Source organism: Callospermophilus lateralis, chromosome 7, assembly GCF_048772815.1.
Source record: "Callospermophilus lateralis isolate mCalLat2 chromosome 7, mCalLat2.hap1, whole genome shotgun sequence".
NCBI lineage: Eukaryota > Metazoa > Chordata > Mammalia > Rodentia > Sciuridae > Callospermophilus > Callospermophilus lateralis.
Genome location: NC_135311.1, coordinates 129,975,244 through 129,997,929, shown reverse-complemented (window position 1 = coordinate 129,997,929; position 22,686 = coordinate 129,975,244). Strand labels below are relative to the sequence as shown.

At 53.4% G+C, this 22,686-nt stretch overlaps 1 protein-coding gene across 1 annotated transcript; it reads left to right on the top strand.

Moving 5' to 3' along the window:
- The first annotated feature begins 446 nt into the window (after positions 1-446).
- On the top strand, positions 447-21,695 carry Cda (cytidine deaminase). The gene is made up of 4 exons (XM_076863274.2): positions 447-680; positions 13,589-13,700; positions 17,917-17,974; positions 20,783-21,695. Exons 1-4 carry the CDS (start codon positions 527-529, stop codon positions 20,897-20,899), a joined length of 441 nt encoding a protein of 146 aa, XP_076719389.2. The 5' UTR covers positions 447-526; the 3' UTR covers positions 20,900-21,695.
- The last annotated feature ends 991 nt before the right edge of the window (positions 21,696-22,686 follow it).

The window sequence follows — 22,686 nt, the reverse complement described above, 5'->3', positions numbered from 1 at the left end:
ATCTTACTGCTGCTTTTGGTAACTCCTGACTCCCAGTGGTTGCCCCAACCCTGCCCTTTCAGTCTCATCCTTTCCCTCAGTGAAAGAGAGGAAAAAGTCACTCAGCAGAGGAGCTTGGACATCTAACATCTCACACCAACCCACCAACCGTCTACCTGGAAAGTGTGTCCATAGTCACCTCCTACAGAATGACACCCACCCTCTGACCCACTCTTACTGTCCCAAGCCCTCGCCCCTCATCCATCAGTGTGTGAGCAGAGGCGTCCCTATGAGCGAGAGCGAGACACCCAGGGGCACAGCACACCCGTCCGCCCCGGGACACGCGCCACACCCTCTCAGCTAAACAAGGGGGAGGCTCCTCTCCCCAGCCGGGTCCTCCCCACAACCCACGTCCGCCAGGCCCGGAGCCGCCGGGTCTGCGCGCAGGGACACACCCCGGGGGAGGAGCCACCCTGCGGCTGTCCCGGCACAGACTGGAGAGCAGTTCTGGGTTCCGCTGCCCCAGCCAGCGCCCACGGCGGACGACATGGCCCAAGAGCGCCCTTCCTGCACCCTGGAGCCCGAGCACCTGCAGCGGCTGCTGCTGTCCTCCCAAGAAGCCAAGAAGTCCGCCTACTGTCCCTACAGCCGCTTCCCGGTGGGGGCCGCCCTGCTCACCCGGGACGGGAGGATCTTCTCGGGTAAGGGCAGCCGCCGGGGCCCCTCCTCGGCAGCCTGGGCGGGGGCCAGGGAGGACACGCAGGGTGGGCGCCCAGGAAGGTGGAGGGAGACGGCGCTGGGCCTCCCAGTCCCTCCCTGGGCCTCCCAGTCCCTCCCTGCCTCCTGCCCGCGACTGTAGTAGGACGTGTAAACCTGATTGGAGAACTGATCCCGCGGCTGTCAACTCTTGGGGGACTCGGGTGGGGCAGGAGGGTCGCAGGAAGGGAGGCCCCTAAATCAAGACCATCTGCCGTCCAGGGCGCTGGGAAGGAAGGGCCAATGCCTTAGGAGGCTCCGTGCGCCTGGCACCTGTTGAGGCCTCCTGGGGCTCTAGGAGCAGGTCCTCAGCTCCCACCCACTCATCTAGGGGTTATGCCCATTTTTACCTGAGGCCCAGAGAGGCGGCAGGACTTTCCTAAGGTCATAAGGGGCACTGGTGGTGGAACCCAGGGTTGGGGTCCCCAAAGTCCTGCTCTCTTCCCTGAACTCCTGGCGGGGAGGATGGCTGGGGAGGAGGTGGCATCATCAGTGGTGGGGCAGGCCTGGCAGAGGGTTTTGGAGGAGAGAAGCCAGGTGAGATGAGGGAGTCCTGCAATGACAGGAAGCCGCCAGGGTCTGCACAGTGCCTCCTAGCCTCCTTCCTGTAGCTTGCTGGTGCTGTGGAAAAACTCACCTGGGGCTGGGGTGCAGCTCAGTGGGAGAGCACTTGCCTGGTAAGTTCCAACACCAAGTAACTAAATAATTTAAAATAAACAAATCTCATCTGTACTCAAATTCAAACTCGTTTTCACTAAGCTTAGGGACAGCAGGGGACATGGTATGAAGGTGATAGGAAGCCATGGTGCCCCTTTGAGTCTCTTGAATGTTGAGGTTCTGTTAGGTCTCATGAGACATCAGGGTCTCAGGTCTTTGAGCAGAACCCTCCACTGACTGTTGGCTTGTGACAGGAAGGCAAGGAGCACTATTCATTTAGTCCTTACAACCCCACAAGGCAGAGAAGGAAACGGAGGCTCAGAGCGGGCACATACCCAATATCACAGAGCTGAGATGGGAACCCAGATTTCCCTGACCCCAAAGTCTGTAAGGGACAAAAAAATCTCTGTCACATTGAGCTCAGGCATGGCCTGATATTTCTGTGAGTGTTGAACATTAACCAGCACCAGGAACAACTCTGTGGAGTGCTGCTCTACAGCATCGTGAACAAGGAATCCGCACAGTCTTGGTGCTCACCTGTAATCCCAGCAGCTCGGGAGGCTGAGGCAGGAGGATCATGAGTTCAAAGTCAGCCTCAGCAAAAAGCAAAGTGCTAAACAATTCAGTGAGACCCTGTCTCTAAATAAAATACAAAAAAAGGCTGGGGATGGGGCTCAGTGGTCAAGTGCCCCTGAATTCAATCCCTGGAACCAAAAAAAAAAAAGCCTCCACATCCCTCCAGATGGTACAGAAAGCCTCTATGCACCCCAGCACCTACAGTAACCCCTTGCAGGGCACTTCCTATGTGGCATTGTCACTGTCCATTTACATGGTCACCCTGTCCCCAACTTTGTGCTGCCACAAGACAGGAGCTGTGACTTGGATCCTTGTGCCATTGGTCTCCTACAGCGACACAGCACCGGCCTGGTCCAGGGCTGGCCCTTATTGTTGACTGACTGGCTGGATGAACGGAGGTGTTGGCCTTGAGGCTGAGTTAGATTGAGGAGGCAGAGGCGTCCAGGGGCCAGTGGTGGGGGCTGGGGCCCATCACGTCAGGCCACAGCATTTCCTAGGCTGGGGACCACTCTGGCTGTCTTCCATACTTGTTTTCCAGCATTGGGACTGGTGTCCTGCTTGGACAAACAGGTGACCAGACAGGCAATGGAGCCAGCCCTCCAAAGCCAGATTCTGTGTCGGAATACTCTGGTACTGCTCTGTCTTTCTTTCTTTCTCCCCGCACCCCTTACTTCACTTTTTTCTCCTTCTTTCCACCTACAAAAAAGGAAGGTCACTCTCAAGTGGCCCCTGGGAAGTCGGCAGAGTGAAGCCTGGGCCTTGGTCATTCCCACACTGAGCATCAACAGGTACTTGCTGAGCCAACTCCATGCCAGGTCACGTGCCAGTGCTGGGTAGACCTCAGCGAGCAGAAATGACATAGCCCTGCCCTGGCGGAGGTCCCCTTGCCTCACACAGGCAGGCGCTTCCGTCAAGGTCGTGGGGAGTATAGGATGGATCTGGGCTGGCGCCGGCCCTAGTAAAGCACAGGAGAGGCTCAGGAGTGTAGGGTCAAGGTTCTGGGGTCAGAGTGTGAATCCTGGTGCTGTTGTGTGACCCTGGGGTATAGACTTCACCCTCTGAGTCTCAGTTGGCACAGTGACAGAGCAGTTGTCTTATCGTCCACCTTCAGGATTGCTGAACAAGCACAGCGCTGCGCCCAGCTGGCATGCCCCATGTGATGAGGAAGGAAATAGGGAGCCGATGATTGTCACTAAGGAGGGGAGTGACATCAGAGTGGTGTTGAGGACAATTTGGCTGCTGGGTTCTGGAGGAGGGCTGGAGCAGAGCAAGCAGAGTCAGGGGCTGGTGTCTGTTTTGGTCACTGACCTGTCCAGTGAGTGTGTGTGTGTGTGACCTGGCTCATAACTGGTTCCCAGTTAAGGCTTGTGGAACACATGAAGGAATGGCTCCTACAGGGACGGTGGCAGGCCGGGTGAAGAGGAAGGGACGATCTGAGAGACTCTGCGTGGGACAGATGGACGGGGCTGGGACGGGCTGTGTTAGAAATGAAGGGCAGGAATGTGGTACTGGATCTGCAGGGGGGTGGGGCAGGGACGGATGGGGCATCACTCACCGCGGGATGCTGAAGGCAGAGCTGGGCTGTGCTGGGGACAAGGTGGCAGGGACCAACAGGGATATTAGTGCCTAGGATCCCGGAGCACTCACCAAGCGCTTGGTGGAGAAGATCTCCTGGAACCTCACAGCCACCACGTTGGGGGCGAGTAAGGGCCACCGCATCCGTCAAGGTGCTCAACCCTAGAGATCACGGAGCATCGCAAGCACAACGAGCCAGGTGGCGCTGCTCCCCGGGCAGGCTGACCCGAGAACTCAGGTCACCGCGCCCTTCCTGATCCTGTGGACACTAGTTTCTTCCTTTTATCCCAAGGGCGGGCATCCCCAGGTAGCAGGGAACACGACAGCAGGCTGAAGCTGGTTCTCGTTCTTACAGCCTCAAACCCAGAGGAGAAAGAACTCCTTCCTACCAACTCCTGATGGAAAAATTCCAGAGAAGGACTCTGATTGGTCCATTTCAAATTATGGGCACATCCCTGGGCCAATTGTCCTGATGGGGTAGTGTGATTGGGCCAGCTGATGCACATATCCCTCCTCCTCGGGAAGAGGAAGCGTCTGATACCACAGAATGGGGCAGGGGTGGGGACTGTGCCAAGCAAAACCAAAAGATGACCAGTTCTATAAATGGGACAAACTGAGATTCAGTTTGATCTGATTCCAAATGCCATGCACTTTTGGTAGTCGTTTGGGACTTGGTAGATATGCAGAAGGGGCAGAGAGAATGTGCTGGAAGGAGAGGGCAGTTCACAGAATTCCTGTGGACACTAGCAGCAGGCGGGGCTTGGAGAAGAGGGCTCTTGAGTAACCCTGGGAGACCCGACCTGGTCTCCTGAGGAGGGTTAGAGGGATTGGAGGGTAGAAAAGGCACAGCCGACTTTGGACACTGTGAGTTCACAGCTTACCGCAGTCACTGCCCAGTTCTGAGACTTTGCTCAAGAAGAAAAAGCCCAGCTGCCCTGGAGTTCCTCAGCGGTGGCAGCTGGGGTCCCATCCTGTTCCAAAGCAAGTCTGGCTGCAGAGGCAGCCTCACTGTCACGACCTTGTAATGATCATCTTTTCCCGTCTGTCACTGTCGCCCTGGCCAAGGCCTTGTGCCTCTCACAGATGGGCCACCCAGGATGGTAATGATACCTCCAATAACTGCCTCTTCATCATGCACTGCCGGCTGGGGATGGGACACTCCATGGCTGGGGACATTCCGCAGTTGTTTGCAGGGAGGAAAGGAGGAGGAACTCGCTGGTGAAGAAGGAGCTGCTGAAGGAAAGGGCAGTTAGGAAAGGAGGAGGGTCGGGACAGAGGAGGATTGGGAAACAGAGGGGAATGGAGTCTGGGTTGGAGCCTGTGTTTGTGGGTGGAGATGATGGTCCTAGAGCATCACAGCTGACCCTAGGGTGGTGCACATGTGTCCCTCCCCTCCATACACACCTGGCAATGACCTATCACACACCAGAAAGGGTCTCAGGCCAGTGTCCCAACACAGGATCTCTTGGTTGTGCTTACTACCGCCAAGGGATGGGGATTTCACTCCTTCAACTCTTTACTGAGCCGGGATAGTGGTCTCTCTCCCGCTTTCCTATCCATCTGCCATTTAGGGGGAAAACCACTTTACTGGACCAGCTGTGATGAGGAGCAGACCTCTTTAAGACACTTAAGGATGTCCTGCTTCATTGTGAAATTCAGCGGGCCTGGGTCAACCCTTCCATCTGTCTTCAGTCCTTCTTCCCACAAACCAGCCCCCCTCTCCGCTTCCTTCCCAGTGCTCCCCTTTTTCTGTCTCGGTGCCTGCACAGGGTTGACTGGCTCCACTCCCTGCACCCTAGCCTTCCGCTCTTCTGGGTTTGGGTCAGGTGTTAGAGAACCTGCTTCTCAGATCTCAGCTGAGTATCACTCCTCTCAGTAGCCCCCACACCCCTGTTGCCCTCTGTCCCCCCAGGCATCACTTAGTTCTCTCCACTGACACTCAAAAGTGGCTCGTCACGGAGATGAGCATTGCTAAGGTCCCTTGACTCAGTAGTTTAGTTAGAATGCAGTTCCTATGTGAAGTGGTCATTTGCATTGGGCAGAGGTTAAGATGGAGACAGCTAGGATTTCTTCAAGCTCACTGGCATGACATTCCTCTAGTCCAGGGATTCTCAAATGTGTCCGCAGACCCTCAGCTTGGCCCCTCTTCATTAGAAATGTGAATTCTAGACTCCAGTCCAGATCTGTCGAGTCAGAGACTCCAGGGGAAGGGGGGACTTCAAAATCTGTTTTAAGAAGCCCTCCAGAAGATTCGGATGCCCACTTGCTGGGTGTGAGGATTGCTTCTCCAGCGGTGGTAATATCTCTTAGAGAAGAGTGGGTACCAGCCCTCCGGCTCTGCTCTCTTCTCTGGGGGGCTGGATTCAAATCTCACCATTAGAATCTCTTCCCTTGTTGATGCTGTGACATCATCCCACCCCAGGCCCCACTGGGTCACCAGAGCAGTGGGAAACACAGCTGGGCTGAAATGCCAGGGAGAGAGAGCTGTCCTTGGCCTCTGGCCACCAGCCTCAGCTTTTAGCCTCTGTAATAGCATCTGTAATAGCATCTGCCTTACCCAACTGCTGAAAGGGTTAACTGCCAGCGCAGGGTCAGGTCCCTCACGGTGTGTGGCAGGCAGGAAGCGGTGGCAATGAGGAATAACAGCAGTTTCACCCCGAGGGGTAATTTGGTCCAGTCCCATAATCATCGCATTGTCCTGGCTGCTCTCCTGTGCGCTGTAGAGTGAGCTAGACTGCCAGGAAAGAGCTGGCTCGCCTGGAGACAGTGGCCTGCTTTCTTTTTTGTTTCCTTTCTACTTTTTTTGTTGGTGCATTAGAGCTGTACATAGTGATGTGATTTACGGCTACATATTCATCCACGCACACCATTGTTATAACAATGTCATCCGGCCAATATCCCTCCCCAGCACTTCCCAATAGCTTGCTTTATGAACTCAGGATTATAGTGTGTGGCCTTCCGCCACACCCCCAGCTTTTTTTTTTTTTTTTTTCTTTTCTTTTGTCCTGAACAAGACTGGCAAGTTACACTTGAACTTGCTAGAGGCCCTAAGTACAGTTCTTACTTTGCATGGCAGAGATGGAGCACTGACAGGAAATTGCACCCCTTCAATGATAGGCAGCCGTCTTAGTCAACTCAGGCTGCTGTAACAAAACACCATAGACTGGGTGGCTTAGACAACAGATATGGATTTCCAGTGGTTCTGGAGATCAAGATGCCAATAGAAACCCTCCTACGTAAGGTCTCCTTCCAATCTTTGCCACCTTCTTACTGTCCTCACAGGACAGAAGGAGAAAGCTCCAATGTCTCTTCTTATCAGGACACCTTATTATAAAATGGGATTCTCCTCTTATAATCCTGTGGGGGCTCCATCCTCGTGGCCTCATGGAAACCTAAGAACCTCCCGAGCAAGGCCTCACTTCCTCATACCATCACACTGAAGGCCAAGGCTTTGGCAGAGAATTTGAGGGGGACACAAACATTCAGCCTGTGATGGTGACCAAGAGCCCCATGTGTCTCTGCCCTCAGGAAGTTCACATTTTAATAGGGGAATCAGATAATGGGGACATTTACTTCTAGAAAGTATTAAGTGCTGAGGAGAAAATTAAATTGGGATAAATGAATACAGAGGATTGGAGGAGGTGAGAGATGCAGCTTCAGACAGCGAGACCAGAGGAGGCGTCTCTGTGGAGGTGATATCAGAGCAGACTTGACTAGGGTGGGCTAGGTGCATGTAGGGTATCAAAAGACAAAATCACAACAATTTAGTTTAAAGATCTTGATGGATTTTACTTCCAATCCCAGAACTAGGCAGCACTTCATTTCATAAAATAGAATAAGTATTCTGACATACAAAGCAGAGGTGGTTTGATTTATAGGCAGAGAAAGGATGAAGACAAAACAAAAGACAAAAATTGGATCGATCACTTCAAAGTTACTTTTCTTCTAAAATGGTTTGTTGGTCGGCTTTGTGTCACGGGAGGAAAATAACTTACAAAGAGAAAAGGTTTGTTCTGACTCACAGTTCTGAAGATTCTGCTCCAAGATCAAATGGTCCCATGCTTTGGGCCTCCGGCAAGGGCGACCCACCGTGGCAGGAGCATGTAGCCATATAAACCAGCCCCCTCAGGAGCTGGGAAGCAGCAAGAAACAGAAAGAGACCAGGTTTCCACAGTCCCCTTAGAGTACATGCCAATGACCTCAGGACCTCCCATGAGACTTCCTGCTGGAGGTCCACAGCACTTCCCAGTAGGCCACCCTGGGGACCAAGCCTTCAACACATGGGCCCTGGGGGATGCTCAACATCTGGTGTACAGCAGGCAGGGACAGGGAGACGCCAGGTTAACCCCAGGTTACCGTTTGTGCATGTGCAAGGAGCAAGAACTTCATTATCGTGTCTGTTGAAACTGACCCGTTAGGGAAATCTATTGTTTCTCCTGACATCTGGAAAGGTCTGATAACAAGTTAATTTCAATTTGGTGACATGGAACTTCAGCACGGATATGCCAATGTCATTTTGCAAAGGAGGACAATTGATCCTTAAGGAATTTCAGCCCCTGTCCCAAATTCTCAGAGCCAGGTCCCAGGACCAAATAGAACCTCAGGGTTGTTCCTGCAAAGCACCCGAGTCACGGGAGCAGGGTGGGGGTGGGCAGGAGGGTGCTCCCAGCAGGACGACTGCTCTCCTCTTAACTGTGGCGATGTTTTGCGCATGATAAGGAAGATTGCTCTAAATGTCACCTTTTTGAACTTCCACCAGACACATGCCCTTGTCCTAAGAGACTGGGTCTTCTCCAAATGTGGCAATTTGCTTTCACAACTCATCAGGGAATCCCCAGATCTATGTGAATCATGTCTATTGGGAAAAGGGTCAGGCCTAAGTCAGGGACAGGTCAGGGCTGGCCAGGGTTGCTGACCTGAGAGGAAGGCCAGCAGGGACGAACCTGGGAGAGGCAGAAGCCAAGAGCAGGTGTTGATATCAGGGGTCCCAGGGTTCATAGTGTCCCAAGAAAAGAATTGAGCCCAACATTGGCAGGCAGAGAAGAGGTTTATTGAAAACAGAAGTTGATTCTGGGAAACCAGAAGATCATTTTGGGAAAACAGAAGTGAAACAAGCTAGGAAATAGCTCAAGGCCCTGTCTACACCACGGAGCTTGCTTTTATTGCATTGTGCTAGTTCCTTTAAGGAGGGCATTTGGAGTTGATTGACACCTTGATTGACAGCTGAACCAAACATAATTTCCTTTCTACTCTGCATGGGTAAGTTTCATTTTCCATTTCGGAAAATGCACAGAGGGGGAGCAAACCGCAATGCCAATGGTACATTAGCTAGCAACAGGTGAACTTTAGGTCAGTCCCTGGGGCTGTTACCCTGGCCCCAGATTGGGGACTTTCTCTAAAGGGGCTTGAATTCCCCCTGTGGTCATCTAGTCCTCCCTTTAACCACAAGATGACCCAGGACTCCCTCCCAGGAGGCGCTTCAGACAGAGTGTGAGGAGGGTGCCTTTCCCATCCTGTCGCCAAGCCCCGTCTCCTAACTCATACAGCAGGGTCAGCAGAGGTGGGAGCCGTGGTCAGGTATGGGCAGGCAGGAGTGGTGGGGATCGGGACCACGCTGGGGAGCAAGAGGGACTGGTTCATTTCTTCACTCAACTTCCGTCAGCTCAGCAGAGGTTGAGTGATAAGGGGTCAGTTATCTCAGCCATATAACTCACTTTAGGGATTGAACCCCAGGACACTTTAATACTGAGCCAAACCCCACCCTTTTTTTTTTTTTTTTTTTTTGAGACAGGATCTCACTAAACTGCTGAGGCTGCCCTCAAACTTGAGATCCTCCTTCCCCAGCCTCCGGAGTTGGATTACAGCTGTGTGCCAGCACCCGGCTCATAACTCACATTTTAATATGAATGACTGAGTGCTTAGCCAGCATGGGCCATGATACCTGTTAACCACTGCTTTCAGGATCCACAGAGTAGGCCTACACTACGGATTGATTTATCTGTAGATGCAAAGGATAGAAATGGTCATGAATTACTGTAGACAGAAAGAGAATCTATGTGTGACCAGCAACCTAGGCCCAAGGCCTGACTTCTGAAGCCCCAGCTAACCAGGAATGACCACATGCCCCCCCGCCCCCCCCCAAAAAAAAAAACAAGCAGAAAAGGAAACTTTAACTGATGTGGCCATATTGGGAAAACAAAGTGAAACCCGGCCCCTGAGCCCCGGTGCCGACAGGACCTCAAGTTAAATGGAGGAGGAATTGGAGGTGGGGGTAGGGGTAGGGTGGGCTGCACAATTAAGCCATCTTGGTCAAACTGCGCTCTGGTTGATCATTCTCTCAGTCCTGGTTCTGTGAAGGGGCTCTGGAGCAGTCCTTATCACTCCAGGGTCTCATTTCCACTTGCCCCCAGATCATTTGTCTACCACGCCTGAGATCCTAGAAGAGGGCCATGAATGGGGACTCCCAGGCCCCATTTCAGGGGCCTGAAACAGGATGCTGCGAATCTCGCCTCAGTCTTCCAGGAGGACGAGATGGGCTAGATGAATTGAGGGCAAGTGACCCTCATGTTACTGTTTTTTAGATAAACACTCCTTAAACGATTTAACATGCCTATGTGCAGACCAAAGAATAAGGTAATAGGAGACAGATACAAAAGGAAGGCAGAGATGCCGGGCAGGCCTAAATGGAGAGTCTCTGCCCTTAGCAGAGGCGGCCTCTCCCAGTCCCTGGGTGCACCTAACTGAACGGTGGCAGGAGCTGGAACATAGCTGGGCCTCGCAGGCAACTGCCTCGGGCCAGACTCTCCTCTCCCTACCTGGCCTCATCTCTTCCCCCTCAGTCCTCCGTGCGTTTCATGTCTGGTATTGATCTCGCCCATGATGGATGGAGACGTGGCGGCCCACGCTGGGTGTCAGAGAGGAACCAAAGTCCCACCCAGAGAACTCTGATTGGCCAGTTTGGGTCAGGGCTCAGCCTTAGGCCAAGTGAGAAAAGATGTCAGCTTCCATGTGAATTATCTGCTGGGAGTGAGGTAAGGTGCCAAACACAGAGGGAGCAGGGCTCACTGACCACCTCCGCACCCAGCTCAGAGCCGGATCTCTCCACAGCCCTCTTCCTCCAGCCCGGCCTGGCTCTGCCTGTCACTAGTCCCCATTCCCTCAATATACCTTGTGGAGCAGGACAGGCGGCAGCCGTAAGATCTCACATTAGCAAAGGGAAGAACAGGAAACCCCCGGGGGTCCCTGTCAGGACATTAGTGAAAACCACTGTGTGGAGCCCTCCTGCCCTGGATCCCGCTCCCCTTCCCTTTCTGCCCTGGGGGTGACCCTTGTTCACTGTCTTCTGGGACCCCTGGCTCAGCCCTCTGGGAGCTTCTTCCTTGGTCATTAACATCCTTGGCCATTCATCTAATATGTGTGTTAGAGAGAATGGCCGGCCCCCTTTGGGGGCCCCCAGGTCCGTACGCACACGTGTGGTGTTTGGGGGGTTCAGGAGTTTCTTTAGGGGTTGAACAATCATAGGCTCTTGTGGACCTGACTTGCCTATTTGCTCTACCAACTACCTACACTGAATGGTTATGTCAGAAAAAAACAGAATTCTATGACATTTGAGTCACTGCATTTTGAGACCTCTTTTGTTACAGCAGCGTAGCCTTCTGTGGCTTTTCAATTCTATCAAAAACTCAGACGCCTCCTGCTCTCTTTGCTTCCAGCCCTCCCATGCAGGAGCACCACACCCAAAGGCCCTTCTAGACATGGTTATCGACCCTGCCAACTCTGTTTCCAAGACTGGCCTCCTGCTGCCGCATGTCAGGGCTGGCTGTTGAGGCCCCTGAACAATAGTCTGAGTGGGAAGGTAACAAAGGACACTCCTAATTAGATCCTGGCCACGGGGCTCCTTCTCATTGCCAGGTAGAGGAATATTAATGGTAGGTGATATAGTCTGCCCTTCAGGTTATGGCAGTCGGCCACAGACTTAACAAGGGCCATCAGCCTGCCATCTTGCCGTATCTGTCTGTCTCTCTCATTGATATCACCAACCATCAAACCAATGCCATGTAGTTTAATTTTTTTTTTTTTTTTTTGTACCAGAGATTGAACCCAGGGGCACTTAAACACTGAGCCACATCCCGAGCCCTTTTTATTTTTTATTTTGAGACAGCGTCTTGCTAAGTCCCTCGGGCCTCATTAAGTTGCTGAGGGTTGTTCTCAAACTTGTGATGCTCCTGCCTCAGCCTCCCAAGTCACTGGACTTATCAGTGTGTGCCACCAAGCCCAGCTTAAGATGTTTTTGTTAAAGTTGTATCATTGAGTGTAGGCTATGCTGCTATAACAAAAAGGTCTCAAAATACAGTGACTCAAATATGATAGAATTCTGTTTTTTTCTGACATAACAATTCAGAGTAGGTCGTTGGTAGAGCAAATAGGCAGCTCTGCTCTGTGAATTGACCAAGGTCCCAAGTCCCTTCTCTCGTGTTGCTTCTCCATTCCTATGACATACACCTCATGGTCAAAGCTGTCCCACTCCATCCACTCCCACCTTCCAGCTTATGGAAAAGGAAAAGAAAGGAAATAGAGGTAAGGAATCTCATTAAAGAAATATAACCCACAAGTTTCCCATTGTCACTTTGGGCCACATCCTATTGGCCAAAATTCAGTCATCACATGGCCACACTATGCTACAAGGGAGTCAGTGATATGGGAATGGGGGTCTCTTCGATCACTTAGAGGAAGAATAGGAAATGGATACTGGGGAGTAATTAATGTCTCTGCCTCAGGAAGAAAGCAAGCTACAAAGAGTGATGAGGAGCGTACACCACGTCCCAAACGTCGGGAGACAGCCTGGCTCCGGGGGCCACTTCTTCATGGTCTCAACCCCCTGAAAATGGGCATTTCCCAGTCAGCCGACCTGGCACTGCCAACGTTGTCTCCTGGGAGCATCCCTGGCTCATTATCCCCAGGAGGACCCCTGAGAGGGGCACTGGGAAGGACTCTCTCTCTGAGGGTGTTGGGCCACCTTCACAACTCACCTCCCACGGGAGGCCCCAGGGTTGCCCGCCACCTTGTGCCCTCCTGGGCACCTGCTGCGAAGCTTGGGGGTTTTCTGTTAGTCGATTTCTTTGATTTGATGGTGGTTTTGCAACAGGCCTCACATAGAAGCCTGGTTGAACTCGGGCAGCAGGTGACCAGCAATGGACACGTTGTCCAGCCCTGAGCTTCCAATCAGAACCTCTATGACACCACAGGCTCCATGGTTTATTTATACACAGCAGAACTGTGAGGCTCGCGATTCTGGAGGTTGGGGAGTCCAGGATGAGGCCCTGGCGGCAGTGTCTGGGGAGGGCCCCTTTCTCACAGACGGTGCCTTCTCGCTGTGTCCTCACGTGGCAGAAGGCACGGGGCAGCTCTCCGGGGCCTCCTTTTAAGGCACTTATTTAATCCATGGAGATCAGTCCCCTTCATTAGGTCCTTGTGACCTGGTCACCTCTGCAAAGGTCCCACCTTTTAAGAACATCACTTTGGGATTAGGACTCAATATATGAATATGGGGGACACAAACATTCAACCACTGCAGGTGTCACACCTCAGGGTTTCCTACTCTTAGATCCAGGCCTGGGGCTCTGTCGACTTTTATTTATTATTTACTTATTTTTTTTTTCTTGGCACAGGGAATTAAACCCATGGCCTCACACATGCTAGGCGAGAGCCACACGGAGCCACACTCCCAGCCCTCTGCTCACCTTCCTTAGCCTCAGCACCTCCTGACCTTGACCTCTGCAGGGTGCTGAGGCTGCTCAGCCTGTCCTGTCCCCCGCTGCGCCAGGAGGGAGGCACTGGGGACATGCAGGCAGCGAGTGGTCTTGGGAAGGGCCACTGCACCATGGGCTCAGGGTCCCCCAGGGCTCCAGGTCAAATTGCCCTTTCCTTCTCCCGCTGTGTTGGAGTGGCCGGTCCCTCCTCATCCTGGAATGGGCCAGCCTCGTGGCACACCTGCAGCAGGAAGTGGCTCTGCTGGACAGATCACCAGGCTCTCTTCTCTCCTCAGGGTGCAACGTGGAAAATGCCGTCTACCCACTGGGCAACTGTGCTGAGCGGACTGCCATCCAAAAGGCCATCTCCGAGGGACACAAGGAATTCAAGGCCATTGTTATCTCCAGGTGAGTGGGGGAGGCAAGAGACAGTGGCCCCCTTCAGCCCTTCAGCCAAGGCCCCACATTGGACTCCTGGGCACCTCGGTGCCAGGCACGGGTTCAGGACCTGCTGAGTCTGAGGGTGAGGAGATAAATAAGAAGTGGACTCTGCCCCTGTGAGCCCCGAGAGCCACCCTAACGCCAGGGCAGGTTCCCTTCCAACGGCACAGGGCACAGCAGAAAGGCAGCCCAGAGACCAAACCTGGAGGGACCCGGGCTTAGGGGAAAAACCAAACCTGAGGCCCAGAGAAGTGAAGCTACTTTCCTGGGAGTTAGTGGCAGAGCTGGACAAAACCCAAATCCCAGAGTGCCACTCCAGGGCCATCCCACTGCGCCAGGCTGTTCCAGGAGGTCAGCGGCTGCTAACCCGGCCCTAAGCCCACGCCCATCTCCGGGCGCCAGAAGCAGGTCGGGGAGACCAGCTGCTGAGGTGGTGGCCGGGGGACGGAGCGTGGTTCCGACAAACCCGGCTCCAGCCCAGCTCTCTCTGTGCCCCAGACACAAATGTCCTTGTTCTGGGGACCTACCCTCAAGGCAGGCACGCCGAGTTTTTGCTGGCTCTGGACCCAAATGCGGTGGCCGCAGGGCTCCCTCTGAATGACCTCTTTACTCATTTGACATTGATTGAATGATCCGGGGTGAGCTGCTTTTGGTCCACTTGTGCATATTACAGGAGATGGTCTCTGGGTGGCTGGCCTCGGGTACCCTGAGGGAGAAGGACCCTGCTCCCCAGAGCCTCCCCCACGACGGAGCCCTGTCCCGACTTTCCTTCAGCTTCGGGAGAATAAATGAGGCTGTGCCGGGAACATTTTGTGCAGATGAGCAAATATCAGAATGTGAGTTGCACTTAATGGAGAGAGAGAGAGAGAGAGAGAGAGAGAGAGAGAAATAACTCAAAGCTGATTTCTTTGAGAAATAACTCAAAGGAATAACTTTCAAAGCTGATTCATAAAAATAATGATATGCTGGAGAAAGAGAAACTAAAGTCAACAAAAAGATAACGGGGCAGAAGCCTTGCCGTTAGAACTTTCCAGATAAAAGCCTTTTTCTCTTGGTCATAATCTGCTTTTAAACATGATTGGGTATTGCTAGCAACGATTAGCAAATGTCCTTATTTACACATAACCTGCGTTTCTCCAGCGCCCAACTGTCCTACTCTGGTGATTCTCCCTGTGCCTGTGTCCCCAAGCCAGGAATGTGGTCATTGTTGGATCAATTGAGAGCACCGATTTAGGGGATGGATGGGAAACGCCAGTTCTCTCTCGAGCACTGGACAAGGCTGAACAGACGGAGCCCCTCTGAGATCTCTAAGGACAGGCACCGCACCCAGGAGAGGCTCACGGGTCCCCCCACAGGGCCCGGGTGGGCTTTGCTTGCAGAGGAATGAGCTTGGCCCGAGTCCCAGCTGCAGTCACCACGGTCAATGGGTTTCCAGGCTGTCTGATCTGACCAGCGTGACTTCAGCTGTGACCAAGGTCGCACAAACCACAAGAACTCAAGGCAGGAAGGGGAGGGGAGGGACCAGGGGGAAGAGGGAGGCAGGAGGAAGTGTCCAGATGGAGCCCCCCTCCGGGGACTCTGGGCAGGGATGTGGAGCCAAGGGTAACCCTCGGGCTCCAGGGTCAGCGAGGCCTCCTGCCCCCCCCCACGGACCCCGGGCATGGCGCCATGGTCTCTGAGCTGACCTGATCCATGAAATGGGGAGAGTCACATCCATCCACAGGCTGCCCCGCGTCTCCTGAGATGGTTTCTGTCTGGAGCAGAATACGTCCCGATCTTAAACTCCGGTTTTGAAGTCGTCATTATTACTTCAGCAGGCTGCAAGGTCCCCAAAGGTAGAGTGAACAGATTCTGGGTTCCAGTCCCAGCTCTGTGGCCGTGGGTAGGGGCCTCAGCTGTCATGATCTCTAACATGTAGGTTGATAAGGTACCTGCTCAGCCCTCACCCCTGCAGGGGTGTTGGGGAATAAATGCTCTAGACCCTTGGCACAGTGCCCGGACCAGAGGCACAGTGTAAGCAAGGGCCATTGTTATTCTTAGAACTATGCTGCGGTCACACCTTCTTGTGACTTTCAATAGTTGAACTGGCCAATCTAACTTTCCCATAGAATACATGATTGCCCCCCTTGAATGCCCTAACAGGTCACCAAGTTCAAGGAACTGTTCATTGGGTAGTTGACAGAGCATGCCACAAGACAGGAAGTGGCAAGCTCAGCAGGGGCCAGATCATATAAGGTCTTACAGGTCATGAGAGGGAGGCTGAATTTCACCTGGGGTTCCTCTCCCAGGGCCCTGCCCACTGTTTGCCTTTGTACCTCATTTACATTCAGATTCATTCCCCCCTCCCCCCACAACCATGAAGGGTGGGGCTTTCCTATTGTTTTTGTTGATCCTTTTCCTTGACTGCCCGGCTCAGAGCAGGTTCTTGGTTTCTGTGGGTGGAACAAAGCAAGATATAACCCAGTCCAGCCTTAAAGGCTTATGGGAGAGGCCCATGGAGCAACAGCTGTCTCCTGATCATTACTAGGGTCAATTTGGCTCAGGGGCCTCCTGGGCCAGCTCTGCGCATTTTCATGTTTCCATGGACTTCTGGAACAATGCTCAGAGAGGACCCCACCTTTCCATGGAGCAGGTCTTTATCGGGAAGATTAAATAAAGTAGCACCCTCTGTCCCCTAAGCCCCTTTATTCTGTTCATAGCACCCATCCCACCTCCCTTGGTACCTGGTCGGCGGGTGGGTGGTCTGCCTCTCCTGCCTAGACTGTAAATTCCTGAGCACAGTGAGTCTGTCTCAATCACTGCTTTGTCCCAGCACCAATGACAGTGCCTGGCACATAGCAGGTGCTCACTAAATGTTGGTCTGAAACGAGGCAGTACATACAGGGTGCTTTGCAGGACGCTCTGCACGTTCTTGGCACATGTTAAACAAATATTGTTAACACAGAATAAGAGGAGTCATAAAATAATACATGGCACACATGAAATGTGATAAGGTACTGAGCCCGCGACAGTGACGATAGATGCAAGGAACTAGCACAGGTGATGACAACGTGGGCACAAACTAAAGTTTAGGAGCCTCACATACACACCTCGCCACACCTCATTGTTTTCTCACGGTCCTACACGAGGCAGAGGACTTCATTCCCCATGTTTTATAGACCAAGAAATGAGGATGGGTTAAAATGGCTCCAGGTTCGCGCATAGGTTGCAAAAGGAGAAGCTGAAAACCTAAGAAGTTGAAGTCTCTTGTTCTTGCAGGTGTATCTTAAAGCCAGGGGTGCAGCGGGCGAGCTGATGATGCTGCTGGCTTAACGTCTGGCACTCCAGCAGGAGTCGAGTTTCCCAGTGAAACCTTTAGGTGACCTTTGTCCTGCTCAGAACTGGAGGGCTGGCTGTAGGTGCTTGAATTCTCACAGGCAGCCCCTGGCTCTAAGCCCCTTCTCTCCAGGCTTTCTTAGATTCGAGCCTATTTTACTCTTTGAGTCTCATGCAGCTTGTTCTTCGTGCATCAGGGCCTTTGCATATATTCTTTATTTCCTTTGCACAACAAAGAAAAAACCCAGCTTCAGAACAGCATCTCTGTTACTTCATCTCAATGACCCGGTTTCCCCACCTGTAAATTGACCATTCTGACGCACAGGTTACTCTGAAAATTAAATGAAATGATGTATGTCAAATGCCTGGGGTAGTAGTTGCTCACTAAATGGCGATGTATGACCTCTACTGTTCCCCCAAGGACAGGGTCAAATGCTGCCTCCTCGGTGAAATATCCACTTTCACTCTGGTGGCAGGGCTTGTCTCCCTCTTACTCTGTGTCCTAACTACATGTTGTTTAAAGTAATATCCAGCTTTCTGTCACCTGCTGGGCTGAGCCATCTCATGAAGGCCAGAGTCAAATTCTCCTCAACCCCTGGAACCCCAGAGGGTGGGCTGCACTTTGTGTGCACTAAACACTTACTGAATGCTCCGAAGACGACCGCATTCCTGCCGCTGGCCTTGCCCCTTGGAAGTGTGGGAGGCCACCAAGTCGCCTCCCCAGCCTCTGGGACATCACATGTCTGAATCAGGAGCTGCCCAGGGGTCCGGCCTACCTGGAATGGGCCAGGAACTCAGCGCCTCAATCTTAGCCATTGTCCTATGCCGCGGGACACACTAATTTGCCTTCCAATCTCTATTTCCCCAGTAACCTGCAAGATGATTTCATCTCGCCATGCGGGGCCTGCCGGCAGGTCATGAGAGAGGTAAGAGCCCCCTTCCGGCCAGTCCCCAGCAGAAGGCCCTGGCCCTGGCCTCCAGGCCGCAAGAGCCCCGCCAAGTGGCCCGTGCGGTTGGCCGACTCCCAGGGCTTCCCCAACCCGCAGGAGACACTGCAGTGGCCCCTTCTTCCCGCGGATACTTCCTGAGTGGGTGTCATGGGTGCCAGGCCCTGAGCCAGTGCTGGGGACAAGGCAAGTCAGGCCCTGCCTCCTGAGAGCTCACGGCCCGGGGCCCAGGTGGACAGTAAACAAGGAGGCAAGTAAGAAAGGTTCTGAGAGGGAGAGGGCCAGGTGGGTAACTGCGGGAAACGGAGTCAAGTGACAGCGGGGACTCTCCAGAGCAGGGGCTGCAGACACCAGCCCGTGGACCACAGCTGGCCTCCTCTGGTCTTTATCAATAAAGTTTTATTGGAACCCTCTGCGCCCATCATTGGTGTATCATCTTGGGCCACCGTCCCTTGGAGAGCAGAGCCGAGCAGTTACACAGAGGCCACGTGATACCTACTGGCCTTGGACTGAGGGGGTGTCCACCCTGCTCCAGATGGCCAGGAGGGCCTCTGTAGCGGAAGGCATTTGAGCAGAAATCCAAATCACGAGAAATGAGGGGAAGGTTCAGGGAGTTTTCCAGAGACCAACAAGGTCACCCCTTGGTGAGTTTGATACACAGCAAGAAGCACAGGACCTGGGCGCAGGAGTGAGGGGACGATGGGATGCGGGGTCAGAGGCCTGGGCAGGGGCCAGATGGGGCCGGGTCGCACCAGACGGAGGGCAATTTTATTCCAGAAACAGCAGGAACTGAATTGTACACTTAACAACGGTTCGAAAGCCAGATTTTATGTTATGTCCACGTTGCCACATTTTTTTTAAACGCCGAAAAAAGAAGAGAATGAAGGGACGTTCGCAAAAAAGGAGCATCTGGGTTGTGATGTGTGTGTTACAAAAGCCACCTCGGAAGGCAGTGATTCCGCCAAGTCTAAAACCACAGGGGTGGCTTAGGCCGCGGGCTCTTCATCTGGGCCAGGTGGGAGTTTTTGAGGTTTATATGAACACTGGGGAGTGGCAGTGAGCCTTGTGGATTCTCAAAGAGAATGTGTCCCTTGGCATCCCAAAAGGTGAAAGCCACCAGCTCAGAGCCCCACACTCGGCCCTGGAGCTCTGGCGCAATGTCATCAACCGCTCTGAACACTGCAGCTTGTTTGGCCCTCACCGGAGCCCAGGACAGAAGCGGATGCCATCAGCCCATTTCCAGAGAAGCCCTTGGAAAAGGGTCAGAGAAGCCGAGCGTCCACCCATGATGAGCCGGTGGCCCTTGTCGGTGGCCAGCTCTGGCGGTCCCCAGGGCCTCGCGGTCCCCAGGGCCTCGAGTTCCCGCTCTCTGTCTTGCTGCTCTGGACGCTGGGCAGAACCACAAAGGACTGAGCAGGGACTCTGTCCTGGGGACGCTGCTTGTTCCCCGGGGGCTCCTCTTCCGGAGGTGTTGGGGCGGGGGACCGTGTCTGTGGCCTCTGTGCCTCGGGCTTCAGGGCGTCTGGAGGCTGCACAGTCTCCAGCCTCCTCTCCTCCAGGACTGAGCCCGGCAGAGTTTGCACAATGCATTCCCCAAATCCAGATGAAAAATGCTGCCCTGGAGGCACTGAGGTCACTCTCTGGCCTTTGTCTCACTCTAGAGGGACAGACATACTGCCCAGCTCAGTGGCAGTGTCTAAGGTCACATAGGGAAGCCACCATGGGACGCCAGTCTCCGGCTCCCAAAGCCTCCACTGGACCCCAGTGGACTGTCTTCTCCAGACTCACTGCTGGCCCCGGAGGCAGGGAATGCCACAGGAAGGAGGGAGAGGAGAGGCCTGGGGCTGGGGACCAGGGCACCCAGGTCCGCCTGCATTCAGCTTTTGTCCATGTTCTCAAGGCAAAGCCCGCCAGGCAGAAAATTTTTCTCCCTTAAAACATTAATTTTGAAAAATCCAGAAGATTGATGGTGTCTGGTGAATACTTGGTGGTTCAGACAGAAGTGGAGGCTGCGATGAGCGGTCGCTGGCAGCCAGCGTGACCTAGCAGAAGGGATGCGTTTAACTGAGCACATACTATGTGTCTTTCCCGGAATTGTCTCTAAATCTCACCACACCTGGCCAGGGAGAGCCTGGATCTGCTGATGCACACCATCTCCATGACACCACCAACAACTTAACTCCCACCTACCGACCTGCCTACCACATTCTCCCATCTCTAAAACTGTCTCATGGATCAAGACGCTGAGCCCTAAAGACTTATCCTTTGCCTGAGGTTGTACCGCAAGCAAATGTTGTTCCTCACAGTGCACAAGAAAGAGGGGGAATCAGCTCACTGTTCCCTGTAAGCCTCGGTTTCCTCATCTATAAAATGGGCCTAACAGCACCTACCTCCAGGAGTAGATACTAAGGCAAGTGCACTGCCGAGGGCATCATGAAGCAGGCATGTGACCTGTCCCGACGGGGAAAGGACAAAGAGTGAGGGAAGCAGGCCTTAGCTGTCATTCATCATAGCAGAAGGAAGTCGGCCTCTGGCGGTTAGAGTCATTTTTACAAAGCCCTGGGTGAGCCCTCCAAGGACATATTGCCCACCAACAATGTGCCCCAGGCCATTGGGCCGCTTAAGCTCTATGTGTCAAGCACAATTTCTGCCATTACCATTTTACAGATGGGGAAACTAAGGCACCCAGAGGAATGTGGGGCAGTGAGTGAGAGCCAGACGGAAACCCAGGTCCCTCCTAAGCCCTCAGCACCTGCCTTCCTCAGCCTGGCCTTGTCTCTTTTCCAGTTTGGCACCGACTGGGCCGTGTACATGACCAAGCCGGACGGCACGTATGTGGTCAAGTCCGTCCAGGAGCTGCTGCCCGCTTCCTTTGGGCCCGACGACCTGCAGAAGATCCAATGAAGGCCGAAGAACACCCCCTGTCCAGGAGGGCCTGGTTCCCACAGCTGCTTAAGGGGACAGCCACCCAGAAAACTTCCTAAAGATGTCTTTGCTGACCTAAGGACACCTGCCAAACGGGGTCCCGTCATACAGGGGCCAGGGGGGACCGCTTTTCCAAAGTCCACTCAAGCACCATGAGGGGATGAGGGCTTCTCTCGCCAGGCAGGAGCCCTCCTGCGCCCTGTCCACCCGGGGGTTCAGAGCACCCTGTCCCTGGCTTTCCCACTCATGGCCCTCTTTAAAGCTCCACCTCCGGACGCTGCCCCAGCCTGAGGTCCTGGCCTGTTCCAGCGGCTCTGCTTGTCACCCACAGCCTGATTTGCACAGATGTGTTCGCTTTTGTCATTGCTGCAGCTCTTCGCAGGCACAGGGCCCTCTGTCCCTTTTAGAAGGACCTGGACAGTCTACTTGGGAGAAAGCAGATACTTTAAAATTGTGCCTCTCTTCCATCTGCTACCATTTGTACCTCGACTGTCCCCAAAAGCCCATGTCTAAAAGGCTTGGTCCCCAGCCTGTGGCACTGCTGAGGGAGGGTGAAACCTTTAAGGGGGGAGACCTTTGGGTCAGGGGCGGCATGACTTTGTAGGGCACTGTGGGACCCCAGTCTCTTTCTCTCTTTTGCTTTCCTGTCATGAGGCTTTTGCTCCTGGCACCCCCTCCTGCCATGATGTGCTGCTTTTCCATAGGCCCAAAGTCAGGGGACAAACCAGTCATGTACTGAAGCATCCAAAATAAACCTTTTGTCTTTATGAAATGATCACCTTGGGTGTTTGTTATAGTCACGGAAAGCCAACGGGGACACCATCTCTAGAGTCTGGTTTTGGCTCAGCATAGACCTGAGCCCTGGACGCTGTCCACCTGCTTCCTGCAGCTGAGATTCCAAAGGGCATGAGGGAGCCTGGACAAGCTCCCAAAGCTTCCTCTCGGGGCCTCCTGTGAGGCGTAGACTTTCGTGTGTGTTATTTTTCATAGAAAATGCTCAACAACTGTGGGAGGTGGCTATCTCCCCTTCTCACAGATGAGGATGCTGGGATTCAGAGAATCGAACTCTTATTCTAGGACCATGGCAAAGCTCGGCACAGAATCCAGGGCCCTTGACCTCCCCTATGTTCTAGAAGCTCTGTGGACTTCGCCATGCACCGAGGTGTGTACCACAATGGACCCATTGCACCCTCATTTATCAAACCAAAGAGCAAGATTATCACCTTCACTTTATCAATAAACAAGGCAAAATCCAGAGGACTTGAGCCACACGCCCAGAGTCACAGAGCTAGTCAGTGGCAGAGCCGGAATCTGAACCAAGTCTGCCCGATTCCGAGCATTCCCCCCACAGCTGGTGTGTTTGTTTATGAGGGTTTTATACATCGAATATGCTAAATAATGCAAAGAGGAAAATGTCTAAAACACAGTCTCTGCCCTGACAGGAAAAGAGAAGTGTAAACAGAACCCACAAATACACACCGCGGTCCGGGCAGTACCAAGTGTGGGTGGCACTGTGGGGGCCATGATGTGTCCTGGAAGTAAGGAGCACCATGGAGGGACCGTCCACTTCAGTGGTGCCTTGGGTATCTCTCTCTCTCTCTCTCTCTCTCTCTCTCTCTCTCTCTCTCTCTCACACACACACACACACACACACACACACACACACACACGAAGGTCAGGACTGAATAGGGAAGGAATCAAGGCTGGTCCTCTGGAGGGGGGTGGTGACAGCTCCAGGTGTCCTTCCAGGGAGAACTGACCTTGGG